General features: G+C 41.6%; 2 protein-coding genes across 3 annotated transcripts; both read left to right on the top strand.

Moving 5' to 3' along the window:
• On the top strand, positions 1 to 22,244 carry LOC134630365 (E3 ubiquitin/ISG15 ligase TRIM25-like). 2 transcript variants are annotated; one of them, XM_063477585.1, is made up of 2 exons: positions 1 to 82; positions 17,897 to 22,244. In XM_063477585.1, exon 2 carries the CDS (start codon positions 17,904 to 17,906, stop codon positions 19,455 to 19,457), a length of 1,554 nt encoding a protein of 517 aa, XP_063333655.1. In that variant the 5' UTR covers positions 1 to 82; positions 17,897 to 17,903; the 3' UTR covers positions 19,458 to 22,244. The 2 variants fall into 2 exon arrangements, with proteins under 2 accessions (XP_063333655.1, XP_063333654.1); XM_063477584.1 differs by lacking the exon at positions 1 to 82 and adding an exon at positions 2,748 to 3,056.
• Positions 4,020 to 5,425, top strand: LOC134631915 (zinc finger BED domain-containing protein 4-like). The gene is made up of 2 exons (XM_063480486.1): positions 4,020 to 4,567; positions 4,814 to 5,425. Exons 1-2 carry the CDS (start codon positions 4,323 to 4,325, stop codon positions 5,310 to 5,312), a joined length of 744 nt encoding a protein of 247 aa, XP_063336556.1. The 5' UTR covers positions 4,020 to 4,322; the 3' UTR covers positions 5,313 to 5,425.

Raw genomic sequence — 22,244 nt, 5'->3', positions numbered from 1 at the left:
GCAGAGCTGCAGCTGTAAAAGCTCTCTCACCGTTTAAGGATTTTCGACATAACACGGCTGAGTTCTTCGCTGGTAGAAACTGGTGAGTACAACTAATTCAAACTGTATGAAAAGTTAAAGATGGGGTAATGACAGATAGAAATGTCTGCTTTTTAGTTATTGATATTTTTGCCACATCAAACTGCCACCGTGACATTTTATTAGGCCCTTGAGCACAAATGTGAAACATTCAAACAGATGTGACGCATTTATCAGGTGCAGCAGCTATAAACGACAGCTCCCATGGTGGTTCTTTGTTCTGACTGCACTCTTAGAGTCACTTAAGAATGATAGGCAGAGACTCACAATACAACAAGAATTTAAAGAAGAAAGGTTTTGGTGAGGGCAGCAGTCGAATATCTGATAATGATATGGTGCTGTCACTTGGTGTTGGCTCTCTGCGGTTGAGTATCATTTCCTGTTCATGTTACAACACACAGTGGTGTTTTTGTATAGCTTATCGGAGTAGCCATTTTTAATTAAAACATTATAGATGACTCCTTATTTCATAGTGTAATCGTCACGCTCTTTATCCAAAGCATATTGATTCACCCACTTCACAGAATTCACACTGTCTACTTAGAGATTTGTAAGCTTAGCCAACTTAGTGTGTGAGCTGTTTAGTTACTATTCTGCCTCCTTTACCAACGATGATATTTGTACTAAATGCAGTGTTGGAGAGTAACGGAATACATGTACCGCCGTTATGTCTTTAAAAACAAAATATGACTAAATGTATTCTGTTACAGTTACCGTTTAAAAAGGTGGCAGGCCTATTCAGAATACAGCCACTTTGTTGAAATAAAGGGATTACACGGCGGTCTTTTCCCGTTTCATTTGCTAGGCTGCCCTCTCTTTTTTATTATTTTTTATTTGGTAATTCCACGCTGGTGGAAACCCAAACAAAACACGCATTAAGAGGCTCTAATGCCTGTGTCTCAATCTCGCGGCTCATGTCACCTCTACTTGCGGCCCGCATAATGACATGAAGAAATATTATTAAAAATTATTATTCAAAAAAAATATTATATATGAAGGCAATAGGCAGGCTGTTACAGACATAGCCGTAAAGAATGTAGCCTCATGGGCAGTGTAGTCCAGTTGTAAGTAAGCTATTAAGACTCGACTGTACACTGTGTTCGCGTTTGTCTCCGAAACAATAAGTTCCGTTAGAGCAGCCTTTTAACGCCTCTCTCTGTCTCTGCTAGCAAATAGTTTTCTAGACAAGATCACTGCAAAAAGTGCAGCCTTATCTAATATCCACCCTCATTTTATATTAAGATTTAAAAATCTAGTTGGTACTGGTATGGCGAGTTGCGTTCAGCAATAGTAATAAATCACACAACAATAGTACATTCATGTAGTGGTTAAACGCATGATAATATATTAAGTAATCCAAAGTATTCAGAATACTCTCATTGAGTAGCATAACGGAATAGTAATCTGTATTGGAATACATTTTAAAAGTAACCTTCCCAACACTGACTAAATGTAGCCTATTTGCAATTCTGGAGGCCAGGATCACTGAATTGGAGACTCTGCTTCACACTATCAAAAATCTTAATTCATTTGGAACCCTGATGCTTAGCCTTGCCCACCCTATCTGGAAAACACAAAAAACGGTCATATTTGATATCCTCCATCATCCACCTGGGCTTTTTTCAATTTCTATCTAAAATTTTTATTTTTTATCTGATTTAGTGCTCATCTCAGAGTTATTGTGGGTTATTATTTAACATGCATATCAATAATAAAAATGACAACTAATATGACAGTAAGTCTGTTATTAAACTCAGTTGGCTTCTCTCAAAATGTAAAAGAACCCACCCACCACTTTAATTGCACTCTAGATCTAGAGCAGCTACCTGAATGCTTCTACAACAGAGGTCGATTATCTGGTTAATGATTTTACCTCCTCACTGTGTACGACTCTGGACACTGTAGCTCCTGTGAAAAAAGCCTGAAGAAGTACTTGGTTACCTGGTATAGCTCTCAAACATGTTTTATCTAAAAGAAAAAGAAATACAAAGTCAACGTAAACTTTATTGTCATCTCTGCTATATACAGTACAGTATATATAGAGAGACGAGACAACAGACAATGCTCCAGTTCCATTCGGTGCAACAACAATAAACATAGGAAGAGTAAGAATAAATATATATTTACAGACTGAGGTAAGGGGGGTAAATATACACTTTGAGGTAAAAAAGGTTAATAACAGTCTAACATTTACAATTTATAATTTACTACTGAGATATAATTCTCGAAATTCTTGAAAGAGTAGTTGTCAAAGAGCTAACTGATCATCTGCAGAGGAATATTTGAAGACTTTCAGTCAGGTTTCAGAGCCCATCACAGCACAGAAACAGCTTTAGTAAAGGTTACAAATAGGGATGCACCGATACCGGTATCTGGTATGGGCCTCGATACCACATTTTCTAAAGTACTCGTACTCGTTAAAAGTCCCCCGATACCGGGGATCAATACCACGGTCTGAGACCTGTCTATGTTTGAACGGCATGTAAGGGGTTAATCACAGGCGGCGAGTGCCCGCCCCCAGGCCCCGGCTGCAGCTCGGAGCTGGGAGAAGGCAGGCGAAACAAGTCAGCTGTGTGGAACTATTTCAAAGTGAGCCGCGGACTGCATATAGAGATTGAAAATGTGACGTCATTGAGGGGTAAAACCGCAAAGGATTGTGGGTATCCATGGCAAGAGGTACTAGCGCAAGCAGGCTTTCAATTGAAATCAGTTACACAGCGATAAAAAGAAACAAAAAATGGCAAGAAGCTGTTGTATTATTAACTGCAATAGCCGGTCGCATGACAGCCACGGGAAGCCGACGGGTAAAGAGATCGGTTGTTATTGGATTACGTCGTTGAAGAGAAATTGTTCAAGCCATGTTTCCGAAGTAAAAAAGAGCCGACCGATGGCCTGGATTGCAGCCATTCAAAGACCAAATATAATGTCCCAGAAAACTCCAGCTCACATGTTAGTCTGCTCCAAGCATTTCCACAAAGGTAAGTGTTTTATAGTAGTTAATACGTCATTTTTCATAACATAATTGGTGATATAGGTTACAAGCAAGTCTGGCGCTGAACAGAAATTGTCGCGCTATGCTCCTTTGTTTATTGTGCATAAATAGTGAATTGTACTGACAGACTATTGCGTTTCGCTTCTGTTATTACCACGGTACATTGACAAAAACGTATACTTTTATTCACAGGATAAAACAGTTGTTTTGTATCACTAATTGCCCAGTACGATTACAACATACAATATTATTGTCACTGCTACATTTCTGTAATGCGTACCAGAAATTATTTCCACTACTAATTAATTACCGTTGAGCTCAAAGGTTATATTAATAAACGGTTAACGAATGTGTATTTATGAAGACGATTTGTGAGACTGGTAAACTTACGATACCTACGATGGTCTTTCGTTCTACACGGTGCATTTCAAGGTCCTGTACCCATCCGTCGGTAAACTGTACCTGGGCTTGTTGCAGTGACCTGAAGTTACTAAAAACTTCATGAGTGTATGCACTCACTCCAAGAACCGTATAATTATAAATCTGAGCGTGGTGAAAGTTGGGCAGCACGCTAACGTCTTTTGTCCACTCTGTGTGCTCCTAAGGGTCTGACCCTTTCACTCCTTTGATTTTTTCCTCGTACCTTTTCTTTGCCTTTTCGTCGAGTCTGTCTTTGTACGGTCCGGCATTGTTCTCCTTCGTTTTGTACATTCCTCTTTTGGGGGGCAAAGAAAAAGCAAGAAGGTATTGAAACCGGCGAATGAACGTTTTGTGGTGCTGCAAATGCCTGCATTTGATGCGGTACTTTGATTGTTTTGCCACGGGTTTCCGGCATGCAATGCGCGAAAGTCACGTGGTCTGTCAATCTCTGTAGTGCTCAGCGGAATTGTCCAGAGGAGGCTGAAAAGGTAGCGCATTTAACACAAGTAATTTAATCAAGGCCCTAAAATCCCAACACGACAACGAGTACAAAGAGTTTACCCACGCTTATTTACCCATGCTTATTAGCACAGAGGAGCATAGCTGATGCTACAGCAGTGGGGCGGAAAATAGTTGGGCATTTTAAACATTCCGCCTTAGCCTACTCCCGCCTCGAGGACATTCAGGGACAGCTCAACCAGCCAATAAAGAGACTGCAGCAGGACGTACAGACGCGCTGGAACAGCACGTATTACATGCTTCAGTCCCTCATTGAGCAAAAGCGAGTGCTGGGGGTGTATGTGTCCGAGCATGAACTCCCTGACTGGCTCTTATGGAGACGACTGTTGCCATCTTCGTCCCCTTTGAGGAACTAACTAAAAAAGTGAGCAGCTACGACGCACTAGCCTCTGATGTCATCCCAGCTGTGACTGTGCTAGTGAGACTTCTAAACAGAGAAACAGACGAGGACCACGGCTTCAAGACAATGAAAGCAACCTTACTGGCAGCTGTCAAGAAGCGCTTCAGTGACGTCGAGACCGACCCACAGTACTTCATCTCCACCATACTTGACCCAAGGTAAAGTCTGTGTGCTATACGTATTCAGTGATAAACTACGGTACTAAATGTAAGATTATTTTACATCTGAAATACTATATATTTGTAACTAAAATACACAAATAAAAATGTATGCAATATATATATAATGAGTATAATTTATTACTACCAGAATGTCAAATGGCTGGCATTTGTCACAGTGGTTTAGGGGAAACTAAAATCAGTCCTATTTTTCCACATATTAATACATTTATGAATTTTGTGCAGGTATAAAGATCACTTCTTCTCCAACAACACTGCTTCAGAGGCCAAGCTGCACCTGAAGCAGGAGCTGCAGATGATGTCCAGAGCTGAGGCAGAGGGGAGTCGGGCAGAAGCTGCAGAACCTTCTGCTAAACTGTTCCTCAAGGCCCAGGCCAGCACTAGCAGCAGTCTAGACACTGTATTTGACGACATCGCTAAGGAGCAGCCCCAGGCAGCACAGCCGCTGGCAGCAGGTGCTGCCATTGAGCTCAACACATACCTTGGAGAGGCCCCATGCTCTCGTGAAGACAGTCCTCTGAAGTACTGGGGTGCCAACAAAATCAGGTTCCCCACTTTGGCTAAAATAGCCCGTAAATACCTCTCAGCCCCATTTAGCAGTGTGGAAAGTGAAAGGCTTTTTAGCTCAGTGTCACACATTATAGATGAGAACAGAAACAGTCTGACTGCTGATAATGCAGAAAAGCTACTTTTCTTAAAAAAAACTGCCACTCACTTTTTCTAAATAGGCTCCGTTAAGTGAGTCATCTTAGACTTGATGTTAATACCTACCTCAGTTGCACTGACTACCACAGTTCTATGTTGGTGGATGTTGTTAGTTTATTCAAATATTGTGCACTAAATAGCAAAGATGTTTATTAATGCCCCTTGTGTTGTTCAAAGCGGCAGAGTTTACAATAAACTGAAAAAAATACTTGAGTTGCACTGTCACTGTTTAATTTTTTTTTTTCAGAATTATTTATTCTGTAATATGTTGCATACAACATGCTTTTCATTTTAAATAAATGTTCTTAATTCCAAACCAGTCCCTTGTTTTGTTTTGTTTTTTGTTAAATTATAGGACTAAAGCTGTTACCTGTAAATTTAAATCATGTTTTTATTAAGTACTCGGTATCGACGAGTACTGAAATGCAAGTACTCGTACTCGTTTTCCAAAAAAGTGGTATCGGTGCCTCCCTAGTTACAAATGATCTTCTTATGGCCTCTGACAATGACAGTTTTTTTGTTTTGTTTTTTTATGTGTTGCTTGATGTGTGGACATACTGCAAATCCATTTCCTATTGGAGACAATGAAGTTACCATTAACTCAGCTACCGTTGTTTATATTGTATTGTATGTTGTATTGTCTTATTTATTTTGGATTTCTTGACTTTATATTTTTGGTATTTTACTCTTTGTATTCTTCTGCTATCTGTATCTGAGCTGTGGTAATTTCCCCGCGGTGGGAACAATGAAGTTTTATCTTATCTCTTATCTTAACTCATCTCTGTGCTTGTCCTGCTAGACCTCAGTACAGTGTTCGTTACTGTCGACAATAACATTTTTACATCAATTAGAACATGCTGTTGGTATTACAGGTACTGCGATGCAGTGGTCTGTATCATATCTATGTAATAGACTGCAATTTGTGCATATAAATGGAGTCCTCTTCACACACTAAGGTTAATTATGGAGTTCCACAGGGTTCAGTGCTCAGTTACATTATACATGCTTCCCTTAGGCACTATCATCAGAAGGCATAGTATACATTTTCACTGCTATGCAAATGACGCCCAGCTCTATCTATCTATGAAGCTAGATAACACACACCAATTAGTTAAACTGCAGGAATGTCTTAAAGAAATAAACACCTGGATGTAGGGCTAGGCCATATTATACCGTTCACGGTAATACCGGTACAGTTATTATTCAACAATAAGAAAATGAAATATTGCGATAGAATGGAGAAAGCAGATTGTTCAGTGAAACGGATGAACCAGAATTGGTTTGTAAAAATGGTGCCACTTCAGTGATGTGGAACTTGTTTGGTGTTTATCCGTCAGATACCCACCAAAGCACATTTTTTTGTAGAACATGCAAGCAGGCCATCGTTATTGCCGTATTTGTCGGACTAAGGTGCTCGTAAATCTGGGAGTAATCTGGGTCCTAAACTCCAACCCCTTCAAGTCCCAAAGTCAAACGAACACTGCGGCATCACTGAGAGTTAAAAACTGTCTAAATTCTTTCATCTTTAATAAAATTATCAGTGTTGCTGCTTTACCAGGTGTAACTATGAAGTTTAACATCCAGGCATCCATGAAAACAGAATTTATTACATTTAACGAAGTTAGAAGTTAGCGGAAGTTAGCTTGCTAGTTTCGCTAGTTACCATAATCATGATATAGCATGTTCTGACTGAGAGATTTCTGAAAAAATTCAAACGTACAGCTCTGCTATCACTTCCAACATAAATGAAGACAGGAAACTAAACAGCAGTGACGTTTGTAGGGTTACTGAAGTTGGACTAGGTGGTATATAATGATGTGCTACGTGATCGTTAGCGACACAGCTATGTTAGCATTACATAAACAGTGAAGCTGGAGGATGAACGCTAACACTTTTCCACTCGATAAAATTAACGTGAAGGTTCCTGATGGTTAGAGACAAATGCAATCACGTGGCAGGATGCTGTAAACGGACCAAACTTCAGTCAGGAGAACAACTGAGATAATCCATCCACAATACGAGGTTAGTCATTAATATACTGCAACAACATGGGAATAGAGCAGCTGTGATAGAATACAGCATTAATGAATCAATGGTACAGAAGTGGAGGAAGCAAGAAGAATGAGTTGAATAGTTTGATTTATCTGACTGCTTTGTTTCGCTTAATGTGTCTTATAATCCCGTGCACCTTATGGTCTGAGTAATACGTATTTCACTTTTTTATTTGGCACACTACAGTTAATGTTGCAAAGCACCTCTTTTTAACTTCAGTGGATATTATACATGGTTATGCTCCCGGATATGTCAGCCCATTTCTATTGGAAGTGCCTTTTGGTTAAACTTTCAGCAAGGAATTTGCATTTGCACTGTTAAATTTTTATATAGCTTTAATGCACATAAAAAAACAGCTGCTTGTTTAAGTGAAAATAAATGGATGGGGTTTTTTTTTGCGCTAGTAAAGTTGTGGAGTTGAATTTTGTCTCGCAATCAGTTATATCGTTATTGCAAATTTTCAAATATATATAAATATATATCCCTTCATTGGCTCCCTGTTAAATCCAGATTTGAATTCAAAATCCTGCTCCTCACATACTTAAATAATCAGGCCCCATCTTATCTTAATGACTTCATAGCCTCATACCGTATCGCCCCATGGGCGAAGGGCCTTGAAGGTGAGCAGAAGAAACTTGTACACTATTTGGAATTTCACAGGGAGCTTATAGGATGAGATTATAGGATAGTGAACTGTCTAGGATGACACTAAGGCTCTTAACCTGAGGTTAGGAAGACTGTGGAGTTATCAGTTGTGAAAGTGAAATGATTTGCCTTCAGTAGGTTGGATTTAGTACCAATAAGGAGGATTTGAATAAGCATTCTGTAAGAGAAGAAGGTGGGAGGGAGGAATCAGGCCTACAGGAGAGATATGACTGGGTGTTATCAGCAAAACAGTGAAAGTGGAGATCAAATTTGCGGAAAATGGTACCAAGCGGGAGGAGGTAAATTATAAAGAGAATAGTGCCTAAGACTAAACCTTGGATTACACCAGAAGTGACCTGGAATAGATGACAGCAAAAGGATTTAAGCGGAATAACCTGGGAGTGGTCAAGGAGATATAATTGGAACCAAGCTAGGAATGTGTCGGAGATACCAAGAGAAGAAAGTCTGTTTAGAAAGATGGAGTGAAAGAACAAGAATGTTGAGAAGACCAGAGTCAGCTCTGATTAACAGATCATTAGTAACTTTAAGTAAAGTGGTTTCTATACTGTGACATGAGTGAAAGCCAGATTGAAATCTCTCGTAGATATTATTATTGACCAAGTGTGAATGAAGTTGAGCTGCAACTATTTTTTCAAATATTTTAGAAATGAAGGGTAGAAATGAAATCGGACAGAGGTTGTAAAAGTTGTTAGGTTCCAAGGAAGGTTTTTCCTGAAGCAATCTTGAATAAGGAGGGAACAATACCGGTAGTGAGTGAGTTCTCGCTCTCCGACTGCAGGCTTACTTGTGGTTAAAAGTAGAATGGGAGGCAGAGCCTTCAGTTTTCAAGCGTTTTCTGTCGAACCAGCTTCCAGTTTGGATTTGGGAGACAGACATTATCTCTACTTTTAAGATTACCAAAAAGGAAAGTTTTAAGACTAGAGCATATAGTTAGGGCTGGATCAGGGGACTCCAAATCCTCCATTAGTTATGCTGTGAGAAGTGTAGGCTGCAGGGGATTCCCATAATGCATTGCATATTGTGTTTATAGGCCTCTGTATTGAATCATATGTGTTTTGAATCTGTGACTGTCTTCCACAGCATGTCTTTTATCCGGTTTTCCTTCTCTCATTCCTTTTTTTTTTTTTTTTTTTTTTGTCTGTCCCATTTGGTTCTTTAGCCGTCAGAATTGTTGTCTGAAGACCAACAAGGATACTATCATGGTTCGTATTTTGAGGAGAAGACAAACGACTGAAGGTCCCAGTAGATGTCAAAATAGTGATTTTATTAAACACATATATATGTGGGGAAGATGAGCATTATCACACTTCCAAAGCCGATCTCCCCAGAACAACAGATGAACAGTTGTATTTATAACAGTTGATGACGAGCATTATGCGTCAAAGCAGTTGGATTTACTGGAAATCTAAGTATCAATTCTCGTAATCTAAGAACACTCCAGTACATCGGACCTTGGAAACCCTTTACTCCCTACTCCAGATGTTCTCTGTTATTGCTAAACGGTCACGTACACTGGACAAGTCACGTAGCAGTTTTGAGCAAAACAAGTTGAGAAACTGTGTGTGTATGTGTGCAGGCCCCATTATGTGTCTTGTGTGTCTTGGCCTCAATGAACCTCTTCCGAGTCACCTGTTGCCGGGCAGATTCCCCTACAGCAGGCCGTGCTGGGCCCACAGATCTCTATGCTCCATGCTGTGATGTTATTATCTGTGATGTGTTGTATTGTAAGCAGATATGGAATCATCTTAACTTTAGCTTAACTTTCTCACTTCCCCATAACTTCAGACATTCAATTAACAACTCTCTAATAAGCAATATGGATAACATGAATATAGTTAAACCTGCAATGAAAAATCATTATGTGATTATGACAACACCTGAAATACAGACTTTAATGTGACATCAACAGCTTCAAAAAATGTGTCAATGAAATGATAACTAATGCAACATGAATAGTAACCGTAAAATAATTTTATAAACTCCACAATACCAAATGGATTTATTTTGCCAAATGGATCATCATGGCATTGCCGTATTGGTCCATTTGATCAGCCTTTGTTGTTATTATTTATTTTCAGTTGTTACAGATGGGACAGACATGACTGGGGGATAGGAAAGGGAGAAAGAAAGAGAGGAAGGAAAAGAAAACAGAAGGGAAAAGGGACAGTGAGAAAGGGCACTTACAAAGACAAAGAAAAAAAAATCTCCTGGATCACCTGTTGAGAGAAAAAGAAGAGAAAACAAGCAAAAAAAAAACCAAAGCAACATACTAAACACAACACCATCACGTTAATCTAGCTAAGTGTAAACAGCAGTAAATACTAAATATTGAATGTTGTTGTGCAGCACGCAGGACAGACAGCGCACAATGTGCTTTGAAGTAGCAGCCAAGAAAGGTGTAGTTTATGTCTACGAACAGTGAACACCCGTGTGCACACCTGTGTGGATCAGCGCGCTTGTATACAAAAGGTTTCCCCATGTAACGGTCTGCTAGAGGGTGTGGAGGGCCATAGCCCCGTCCCCCAGGGCATGAAGCAGGCATGGAGGAGATCCAGGCTCCAGACATCCAGAGGCCCCAGAGTGCGAGAGCCCAAGGAGTACCACCGGAGGGGCATCCGTGCCACCCTCCTGGGAAGGGCTGAGGAGATCCCCAGACGAGGGGTCACCCAGTAGCCACGGAGCAGAAGCCAGAGGGGGCTGCACTGGCGTGCCCGTGGGCTCTGCCGGCAGCCAGCTGTGCCAGAGTGAACCGAGCCGCAGGCCCCGAGGCCCGAGGGCCCCCTTTGCCCCGGGAGAGGCCTGACCGAGCGACAGGCACCAGGCCCCGCCAAGTAGCCACCGGGAGTGAGCTGGTGCATACCTGAGCGCCCAGCCCCGGACACCAAGAACCACCAATGCACCAACCCCTGAGGGGATCAGTTACCGGCAGGGAGTGTGGTGAGGGGAGATAGGCCTCCACACTTTGGAGGGCCTGGGTGTTCCCAGGGAGGTGGAGTCTAAGACCCGACCTGACATATAGACACAGACAAACAGGCACACACAGACACAAACATGCATTCCCACCCTCATGCACACATATACAAACACTCAGCACTCACCCAACGTAGGGATAGACATACATGGACATGTACACACAATCACACTCCCCAAACATACTCTATACCCCGGGTCCAGGTACCCTCGCCCCCAGAGGGGGAAACGGCACCCAGACCCAAGAGATGTTACCCTTTCCCCCGGGGTGGAGGCAAGCAGACCGCCCCAGGCTCCGCAGCAGCAGGGAGGCCAATCGGACAGCCAACACCTCCTCCCAGCCCGCCGCCCCGATGGCTAGTAGAGAACGGGGGTGTGTGAAGACCCCATACCTCCCTCCTCCCGCTCATGTGTAGTGTTGCTGCGTGTTGTTCTAAAGTGCATTTAAAACAAGGGAGGGCATGGTGCTGCTGCCAGAGAGCAGCAGGTGTTAGCACGGCCCCTCCCGAGAACCCTCAATGTCTACATGGATTTAAAATTGAGAGGTGGGCACCGGCGACAGAGGTAGGGTTGAATACACAGACCGTCCTCTGGACGGCATTAACGTGCCCACCCTCAAGGCCCTATATATATGTGTGTGTGTTATGAGAGTGTGAATAATGTGGATGTCTAAGTTGTGGAATAAAATTGAGGCACAGGTGGCCAGAAGGGGACAGAGGGGGGGGGGGAATGCCTCCCCTGCACCCTGGTGACACACCCGCACCCCAAGGCCCTACTTGTGTGGGTGGGTGTGGTGGAGCGGGAAGAGGGAGGCAGCCGGGGATGGGGAGGAAAAGAAGGGAGGGGCAAGATGCCCCTCCTTAGGGCCAGCTCCCCCGCTGACCCCAGTAGGCACCCCCGTCCTCTGGTACCCACCAAGGCAAGGGAGCCCAGGCCCATCCAGACCGGGGCCTACGGCAGCAGCACCGCCGAGCCCTACAGGACCCAGGGAAGCCCACCCTACCCCACCGCAGAGGGAACTGTACCCACCCCAACATTCAATCATCTCCCAGACAACACAAGACAACAGACACCCAGGTTAAGTTTATTCTCCACCTCTCCTATGGCTCTCCCCCACCTGCAGAGTGGACTTCTGCAAGGATGGAACAACCTCCCTGCCAGTTGAAGAGCCCCCCAGTTAGGCCGATGCACCAGAGGCCCCCTGCGCCAGGGCTGAACCCCCGTGCACCCACCCGCCCACAACCTCGGCGACACACCGACGAGGACCGAAGCCCCCAAGGCCCAGCCAGAGCCCCAGCACGGAGACGAAGCACCCCCGAACCCCAAGCCCCCACGCCTGCCCCGGATCCACTCAGGGGCAGCCAGGCTACCAGGCCAGTAACCTACGCCAGCACAGACCATCCCCCAGCCCCGCTGCACGCAGCCACGAGGAGAACACCCTCTAAGAGCGACCAGAGCCACTAACCAGGTTATGACCACAACCCCCCGGGTTGAGCCCTCCAGGGATAACGTCTCTAGGGGTTCTCCAGGCGCCCTAAGCCCGTCCCAACCTCCACATCAACCACAATAGCTAAGGCGGGACCAAACCACGACCCCCCACCCCCGCTAGGTGATGGAGCCGATCAAAGGAGCCCAGAGGGAATGATCTAATGTGGTGGCAGAGGCTGTATCGAGACTAATGTGATCTATTAGATGGTTTCTATATTGGCTAGAATTAAGATTATTTTTATTTTTCCAGTTCATGAGGACCGTTTTCTTGGCGATGCATAGGGCAGTAAAAACCATGTGGACTGTATTAGTTTCTGTAGTGACATCATCCAATTTTCCCAACAAGCATACTAAAGGGGAGGTTGGAATTTTACATTTCAGACACTTTGATAAGTCTTTACATATCTCGCGCCAAAACTTCTGCACTGGTGGACAGAACCAAAGAGCGTGGATGTAATTGTCTGGTGTATTGCCTTGACAGTGTGAGCAGTTGTTGGAAGATGTAAAGCCCATCTTGAACATCTGATGACCAGTATAGTGCACTCTATGTAGTATTTTGTATTGTATTAATTGCAGACTGGGATTTTTAATCAATTTAAAGGTTTTTAAGCATACCTGAGACCAGAAGTTTTGGTCTAAGCTTACTGATAAATCTGCTTCCCACTTTGCAATAGGAAGGGATATTGATTCATCTATTTTAGAAAGTGTTCTGTATATTTTAGATAATAATTTGGGGGATTTAAGAGTAAGAAAATGTACCGCACTTGGTGGTGTTTGTAATTCAGCTTGACTGAGGTTAAATTTCTTTTTTACTATGGATTTAATTTGTTGATATTCTAAAAATCTTTTCATGTTGATCCCATATTGTGTAACTAGTCTGTCAAATGGAATAAATTCTGTTCCCTCTAATATATGTTCTAAGTATTTAATTCCTTTACAACTCCATTCTGGAAAATTAATCATATTATTGTTTTGTAATATGTCAGGGTTATTCCAGATAGGTGTACGATTGCATGGGATTAATGAAGACTCCGTTATTTTTAGAAACTCCCACCATGCTGTCAGAGAAGAGCTGATGTTGATGCTTTTAAAGCATTCATGTCTTTTGATGTTTGAGCTGATAAATGGTAGGTCTGAAATCTCTAGATCATTGCATAGTGCCTGTTCAACATCTAGCCAGGGCTCATCTAAGAAAGTATGTTTTAACCATTCTGAAATGAACTGAAGCCTGTTGGCTAAGAAGTATTGTTGAAAATTAGGCAGATCTAATCCTCCTTTATCCTTGGTTCTTTGTAGCGTTTTTAAGCTGATACGCGGGGGTTTATCTTTCCAAAGGAATTTAGAAATATATGAATCCAGAGATCTGAACCAATCTTGTGATGGTTTGTTAGGGATCATTAAAAATAAGTAATTTATTTTTGGCAAGATCATCATTTTTATAGTGGCGACCCTTCCCATTAGTGATATAGGTAAAGATTTCCATCTAGTCAGATCGCCTTCTACTTTCTTTAGAAGTGGGATGTGGTTTAATTTAGTTAAGTCTGAAAGCTTAGGAGAGACATTAATACCTAAATATTTAATATTTCCAGATTGTAGTGGGGCAGAAGAAGAATTATGGAAGGATCAGTTAATGGGAAGAACTGTAGATTTTGGCCAGTTAATTGAATAATCTGAAACTTTTGAAAACCAGTTTATTAGAGTAATTACCTCAGAAAGGTTGGTTTGTGAGTTTTGCAGAAAAAGCAACACATCATCTGCATAGAGACTGATTTTATGTTCTACGTTCTTACATTTTATGCCCTTAATTGTTGTAGCCTGTCTAAATGCTGCCGCTAGTGGTTCGATAAAAATTGCAAAAAGTGAAGGGGAGAGCGGGCATCCCTGTCTGGTGCCCCTCAGGAGACAGAAGCTGGAGGATGTCTGGTCATTTGTCCTGATACAAGCTGTTGGGGAATTGTATAATATTCTTATCCAGTTTATGAAAGAGTTTCAAAACCAAATTTGTGTAAAGTTGCAAATAAAAATTTCCAGTTAACTATGGTTTCAATGTTTTTACTGCATGAGTAGTCTATTAAATTAAGTAATCTACGAGTGTTTGTTGATGAGTGCCTACCTTTGATGAAACCAGTTTGGTCAGGATGAATTAAGAGGCGGGTTATTTTCTCTAGTCTCTTCGAGAGAGCTTTGCAGATTATTTTGAGGTCTACATTTATAAGAGATATTGGACGATAGCTTGAGGGAAATAAAGGGTCCTTGCCTGGTTTTAGTAGGAGACTAATGTTGGCAGAATTCATATTTGGTGGTAGTCTGCCATTTTCCTTGATTTCTTGCAACATTCCGTGGAATACTGGTGCCAAAATTGTCCAGAATTCTTTGTAGAATTCTGCAGGAAAGCCGTCTGGACCTGGAGCCTTATTATTGGGCATACTTGTCAGGGCTTCCTGGAGTTCACCTGGCATCATGGGTTTTTCTCTGTATTTATTATTGTGCTATCTACTGTACAATATAAAGCGCCTTGAGGCGACTTTTGTTGTGATTTGGCGCTATATAAATAAAATTGAATTGAATTGAATTGAATTGAATCAGTGGCGAATCCAGTGCCATTGCTTGACTGTCTAGTAATTTTGGAAGAGTTACGTTGTCAAGAAACTGATCAATTTCATTATTAGACGGGTTTACTTGTGGTGAGTATAAAGTTTCATAGAAATCCCTAAAAATGTTGTTTATTCTTCCAGGGTCATATATTGTGTTCCCCGATAGATCTTTAACAGCACATATAGTTGTTTTTTCTTTCTTTATTTTTAACTGGTTAGCTAGAAATCGACCGGATTTGTTACTGTGTTCAAAATTCTGCAAGCGAAGTCTTTGTACTAGGAATTCTGTTTTTTTATTAATAATTTCATTTCATTCTAGTTTTGTTTTGCATATTTTGTTCATTATTTCTTGATCTTGGTCAGACGCGTAGGCTTCTTCTAAGGATTTCCTTCTCTCATTCCAACTGGTCCCACCCTCCCTCTTGGTGTCATTTTCTGTAATTTGATCTCTACTTTCACTGTTTTACTGATGACACCCAGTTATATCTCTCATCCAGGCTTGATTCCTCCCTCCCACCTTCTGCCCTTACAGAATGCTTATCCAAATTAAAATCCTGGTTCAGTACTAATTTTCTGAACCAACTGGTCGTGGCAGATGGCCGCCCCTCTCTGAGCCTGGTTCTGCTGGAGGTATCTTTCTGTTAAAAGGCAGGTTTTCCTTCCCACTGTTGCCAAAGTGCTTGAACACAGGGGGTCATATGATTGTTGGGGTTTTCTCTTTTACATTATTGTAGGGTCTACCTTACAATATAAAGAACCTGGAGGTGACTGTTGTTGTGATTTGGCAGTGTATCAATAAAATAAAATTGAATAAAATTAAGTAACAAAAATCTACTCTTTTTTTATTAGGGTTTTGTTATTTCCTTGATATTTGAGGACTGATTACACTGCATTCCTTAGTTTGGTGGATGGATTAACAGAGGAAACAGCATTAGTGTATTTTTATTTATTTTATATATTTTATGGGATTGTTTGTCTCATGTTATACATGCTGAACTTTATTTTTGTTAATATGTTATGCTATTGTAGGGCTGTGACTGTAACACCTAAGGCTGGTAGATCTAAATCTCCCACCTGAAAGTTCTTTCAAATACAAGGGGGAGGGGAGCAAGTAAATCAGCGCTCATGGCACAGAGACTGAGAAAGTCTTAAACACGCTATTTATTCCAGAGAAGGAAAAACGGAATTAACCAACACAATTTTAAAAGACACTTGCAATAAAAAAACATTGTCTGTATGCTAAAATCCCTGCCAACAGGCATAAATATATGCTATTGAAGAAATAATACAATACAAAGTTTCTCATACAATAAATTCCCCCTACAGTCTGGGCATGCTCAGGCAAATGTTCCTTATATTTAAAACCAGGAGAGGAATTTCTCTTCCGATATAGAGACCAGGCCAGGCTGAAAGCCAAGGAGGAAACTCCTATCTCGGCCCTGTCTCTCCCTGACGGGCACGTCGCCTCACACCCCAGCCGCACTCCACACTTGGGGCTCTTGATTACTGCAAACGCAGTCTACCTCAACGCCCACACCTCAACAGGTGCCTGCTATTGTCCGCCCAGTCCACAGTGGATTAAAAGAATGTCATGCAACAACACTAAAACATGCAATATAAATATCAGGGTAAAACCATGCAAATAGAATCAGTACTGTACGCACCAATACACACTAAGATCAAGACAACACAAACCATAAAAAAGCACAAATTTCCACTGTGTGACAAACTCAGTGATAAAAAAGTAATGTTATAATAGCAAGAAAGGTGTGGCAACAATACAGACTTCAAATGTCCTTGGAAAAGTAAAATACCTACTACTAATAAAAAATAAATTAACAAATTACTTGAATGGCAAGAGTTTTGTTTTGATGTTAAATCAGTCCTATAGCACAGCGGTCCCCAACCCCCGGGCCTCGGACCGGTACCGGTCCGTGAGTTGTTTGGTACGGGGCCACGAGAGTTGAGGCTCAGGTGTGAAATGTATGGTTTTCAGGGTTTTCATCGGTTTTCAGCATTATTTTGTCATCGTTTTAATCGTTAACTCGGTTTTCCTGGGTCTTTTCACGTGTGTTATGAATAAATCTTTTTTTTTTCGGTACCGGTACGAGTTTTATTTTGTTGTATTTATCCGTGACACCTTAAAGGCTGGTCTGTGAAAATATTGTTGGGCATAAACCGGTCCATGGCGCAAAAAAGGTTGGGGACCGCTGCTATAGCAGACTCATGCACTAGGACTGCCAGTCTGGTTTTTAAAGGATAAGTGGATAGGTGTCACGTTAGAAGGTGAATGAGGATCCCAAATGTAGACTCATAAGCATCCAGATATCAAATGGGAACAACCTTTTATTGCAGGTAAAGCAGTAGTTCAACAAGAAACAAGAAAAAAATACTCAGTTTGGATGCCTTTTCTTAGTAAGATTAACTAATTGGAATTTTGAACATCCAGTTTACTCATTTAACATAAAATTAAATATTTGGCTGAATTGTTTTATTTCCATACAGCTGAATTCTCCACAGAAAACCAAAGTAATTTTTTAAATATAATTTCACCTGAGTAGCTGTGTTGTTTAAAAGATTAGCCACAATCAGTGTCAATTTACAGATATATATTTTTTTAATTTAGTAATTTGCTTTGCACTGATCAGTGCTGATAATCAGATTTAAATAAAATAATTTTCGGACAACTGGTCCAAAATTAAAGGTACATAGAAGGAAGAAAACATAAAGAAATAAACTAAATTATAGCCTCCACACATTGTCTCACTGTTTATTGAATTATTGAACAATAATGCAGTTACAGTTTTTCCTTTCTCTCCATTTATCCTCCCAGTGTGGACATGGCTGCTGCCAGCTGTCTGCTGTGTGAAGACCAGTTTCTGTGCTGCATTTGTCTGGAAGTGTTCACAGATCCAGTCAGTACACCATGTGGACACAACTTCTGCAAGAACTGCATCACTCAGCACTGGAACAGCAGTCCTCTGTGTCAGTGTCCAGTTTGTAAAAGGAAGTACTACACAAGACCCGAGCTCCATGTCAATACTTTCATCTCTGAGATGGCTGCTCAGTTCAAGCTGTCAGCTCAGCAAGAAGCCAGCAGCAGCAGCAGGAGATCAGAGCAACAGTCTGCTAAACCAGGAGAAGTTCTCTGTGATGTTTGTACTGGGACCAAACTGAAGGCTCTGAAGTCCTGTCTGGTGTGTCTGACCTCCTACTGTGAGACTCACCTGCAGCCTCATCAGACTGTTTCAGGCCTGAAGAGACATCAGCTGATCGACCCTGTTAAGAACCTGGAATGGATGATATGTTCAAAACACGATAAACCGCTGGAGATCTATTGTAAGACCGACCAAAGGTGTGTCTGTGCTATCTGCTCTGTTTCAGACCACAAGTGTCATCATGTTGTTCCTCTGACAGAAGAATATGAAGCAAGGAAGGCAGGGCTGGAGAAAACAGAGGCTGAAATTCAGGAGATGATCCGGAAAAGAAAGATTAAGATTGGGGAAATGAAACACTCTGTGCAGCTCAGTAAGGAAGAGGCAGACAGAGTGACAGCAGAAGGTGTTCAGATCTTCACATCTTTAATAGAGTTTGCAAAGAGCAGCATGAAAGAGCTGATCAAGACAATCGAAGAGCAGCAGAGAACAGCAGAGAAACAGGCTGAAGGCCTCATGAAGGAGCTAAAGCAGGAGCTTTCTGAACTTATGCAGAAAAGCTCTGAGGTGGAGAAGCTCACACGGCCTGAAGACATCCTTGACCTCATCCAGAGTTTATCTTCAGTGAAAGCTGCTCCCCCCACCAAAGACTGGACAAACATCAGTGTCCATCTACCATCATACACATGGATGGTGGTGAGAATTATAAATCAGGTGGAGAGGAATCTCAGAAGTGAGATAAGGAAAGTGACTGAGGCTGAGCTGAAGAGGGTTAGGGATTACAAAGTTAAGGTGACATTTGGCGCTGATTCAGTTCAACCCAAAGCCCCCCAGTCTGCAAATGATAATTGTAAATGTGTTTTGTCAAAACAGGGTTTCTCTTCTCAAAGATTTTACTTTGAGGTTAATGTTAAAACCCATCGTACATGGACAGTAGGAGTGGTCAAATACATGAGCAACCTAAAGAGAGAAAGCACCATACTGAGCCCTGCAAATGGTTACTGGACTATTTGCTCTGAGCAATGGAGATTGGGCCATCCAGCCCTGAATTCAGAAATTAAGGAGGTGGGAGTGTTTATAGATTATGATGAAGGCCTGGTTTGCTTCTATGAAATCAATGGTGCAGCTCTAATTCACTCATTTATCGGCTGCTCTTTCACTGAGAAACTCTACCCGTTCTTCAGTACCTGCCGAAATGATGGGGTTCAAATCCACACCAGTGCATGTGTAATATCATAGATAAGTGTTTGAGCTTAGTTAAAAAAGCCATATTATCTTTTCCATTTGTCAAGATTTTAAATTTCACATTTCCATTTAAGAGCTTCATTATTACTACTGCTGACCAGTGATTTTTCCCTTAATCCTTTCCACAAAAGTGATAATAAGGGGTGGTCTAAAATAAATATACATAAATAAGTCAAAATAAGGGCATTCACATTCTTTCTAACTGTCGGTGAGCCTGAGTTATGACCTTGGCTCCCTGTTTTTCTGCTTCCAACAAAGGTGGGGGTGAAGCTCCCGTGGAATGTGCTCCGTTCTCCTTACTATCAGAAAAAAAAGGCCCTGACTCTCTGAACACAATATTTTCTTCATAACTCGGCAGTATGAAATGTCATGAAACAGTGTAACTCACTCACAGTAAATTAGCAGTATAGGATAATACAAACCTATCTAATAAATCTAATTATTTTCACATTCTTTTAACTCAGAAGTATGATGCAAACTAAAACTACATACTGATTACACAAGAAGTATGATGTGGCCTACAGCAGTATCATGATTCACTATAATGTAATATATAACAGCATAATAATCTCACAACTGCTACAAGCACATTTGCCTTTCTTAACACACGCGAGACAAAGGCAGCTGTTAAGAAAATGCCCTTTTGGGTGAGACAGGCCCACAGGCCCTGCATGCAAGCGTACTAACACACATACATGCAATGAAGAACAGCTTACACTATAGCACACGCTATACATGCGCCTGTATCTCTCATTGGTGTTAAAGCAGGGAAAAACTTAACAGAGTTTGTTATCAAATGCTGAATTTATCCACTGCTGACATTTAACTCTCCAGCTTGCAGGACAATAGGTGAAACGTTTGTGAAAATAGAGAAGAAAAAGAAAAAAATAATAAAGACAGAGAGTATGACCAAGCAGTAATCAGACAATAAATTTAGTTGGTAATACAATAAATTGTGAGATGCTTTCTGTTTGATTGATGCAACACAAGTAATTTACTGTATGAAGGAAATTCTCTTTTGTGATAATATTTTGAACGTGCATTTCTGTTGACCTATCAACTTAGCGCATTATGAGCTGATATGCAAATTAGTTGATTGATACTAGATTTGGAAAAATGACTGCCGCTAGCTTCGCTGGCATTGGATTCCAACACAGCCAAATCACCATCGACGAGACAAACCCATCTACCTTTTACACTCTTTACGTCAACCTTCTGGGGGGGTTTCAACACAAGAAAATCACAATTGAAGACATTGGACTTGATAAAGGAGCATGTGATCAACTTTTCTGGATCAACTTCAATGTGACAAACCGGAATACATCCATCCACTTCTCAGTGTTCTTGGACCAAAAACCAGGCAAGAACCACTCCATGTGAAATAAGCAAAACAAAGGTAACAGGCCGCTTGGAAACACCACTAACTGCAACTGGACCGCTGAAGGTGCCCCTGTGAATACAACTGGACCATCTAATGGCACATACTGGGTGCAAGGAATGGCCTGGCTATGTGGACAACGGGCATATTTCATACTGCCACCAGGCTGGACAGGAACATGTGCGCCCATTTTCCTGTCAGACCACACTTTCAGGATGACCGCAGTAAACACCACTTCTACGGTACGCCGGAAAAGAAGAACAACGCCCCCTGAAATTCAGCCACATGACCCAATATGGGGGAGCGACGTACCCGAGGAATTCAAGTTATGGACTACCGGACAGAAAGTACTCCATTCATTGTTCCCCTGGGTGGGAACCGGAAAAAACATGCTGAGAATTGAAACTCTGGACTACCGTTTTGGACTTTTCCTGAACGCTTCGTGCAAAATCAACAAACAGCAGAACCAAGAAATTGATAAATTACGGATCGCAGTGATGCAACATCGAGTAGCTCTGGACATGATACTAGCAGAGAAAGGGGGACTTTGTGTCCTCTTCAACAATACCTGCTGCATTTACATACCAGACAATGCACACTCATCAAACATGACTGACGCCCTGAACGCCTTGAGAGAGATCCAGCAGGCCCAAAATCAGGACTATGTAAGCGATACAAGTGACTGGTTTTCTTGGCTTTACGCTGGCTCCTGGCTACAGATGCTAAAAAGACTACTCATCGGAGTTGGAATATTTTTACTTTTATTTTGTGTCTTTGTAACATGTATACTGCCATGCTTAAAGCTCACGATTAACCGCATAATTGTTTCCACTGTTGCTGCATACATAGCCGTGACAAATGATGGTGATGATGACCCCGACCTGTTGGAACATGAAGACTTTGTGTGATTAATGATGGTGTGACAGAAAATGTACAACAAGATGTTACATACTGATATCTCACTTAAAAGTTATACACGACAAACAAGAGGGAATGTCAATAGAAAATTGTACTTAGTAGTCAGTATAAGCTTTCAATGATATAAGTTTACATGTGATAGATTATTGCATCATGACCTTTTTAGCACTTAGACTGATTGTTCACTATAAGACTTGTTCTGTTCTTTTCTTATCAGTTTCTTCCCACAGCGATAGTAAGAGCTGAACAAGCAGTTTCACTCCCTACCAGGAAAAGGAGCTGCTTCCCACAAACCGCACACACATACACATACACAACCACAACCACATACGCACATGCTCACGTATCAACATTCCACTGAACAAATGTATTCATTGTTGTATTACTCTTTCTGTGTATAAATAAAGACAAGTGCAAAAAGAGAGCGCGCACATCACAGAGCCCCCACTCTGGTGTGAGCGCTCTGTGACCGCCCTTGCAAGTAA

The sequence above is a fragment of the Pelmatolapia mariae genome, linkage group LG7 (assembly GCF_036321145.2).
Source record: "Pelmatolapia mariae isolate MD_Pm_ZW linkage group LG7, Pm_UMD_F_2, whole genome shotgun sequence".
In the NCBI taxonomy this organism is placed as follows: Eukaryota; Metazoa; Chordata; class Actinopteri; order Cichliformes; family Cichlidae; genus Pelmatolapia; species Pelmatolapia mariae.
Note: the sequence above shows the minus strand (reverse complement) of the source record. Positions and strands in the feature narration are given on the sequence as shown.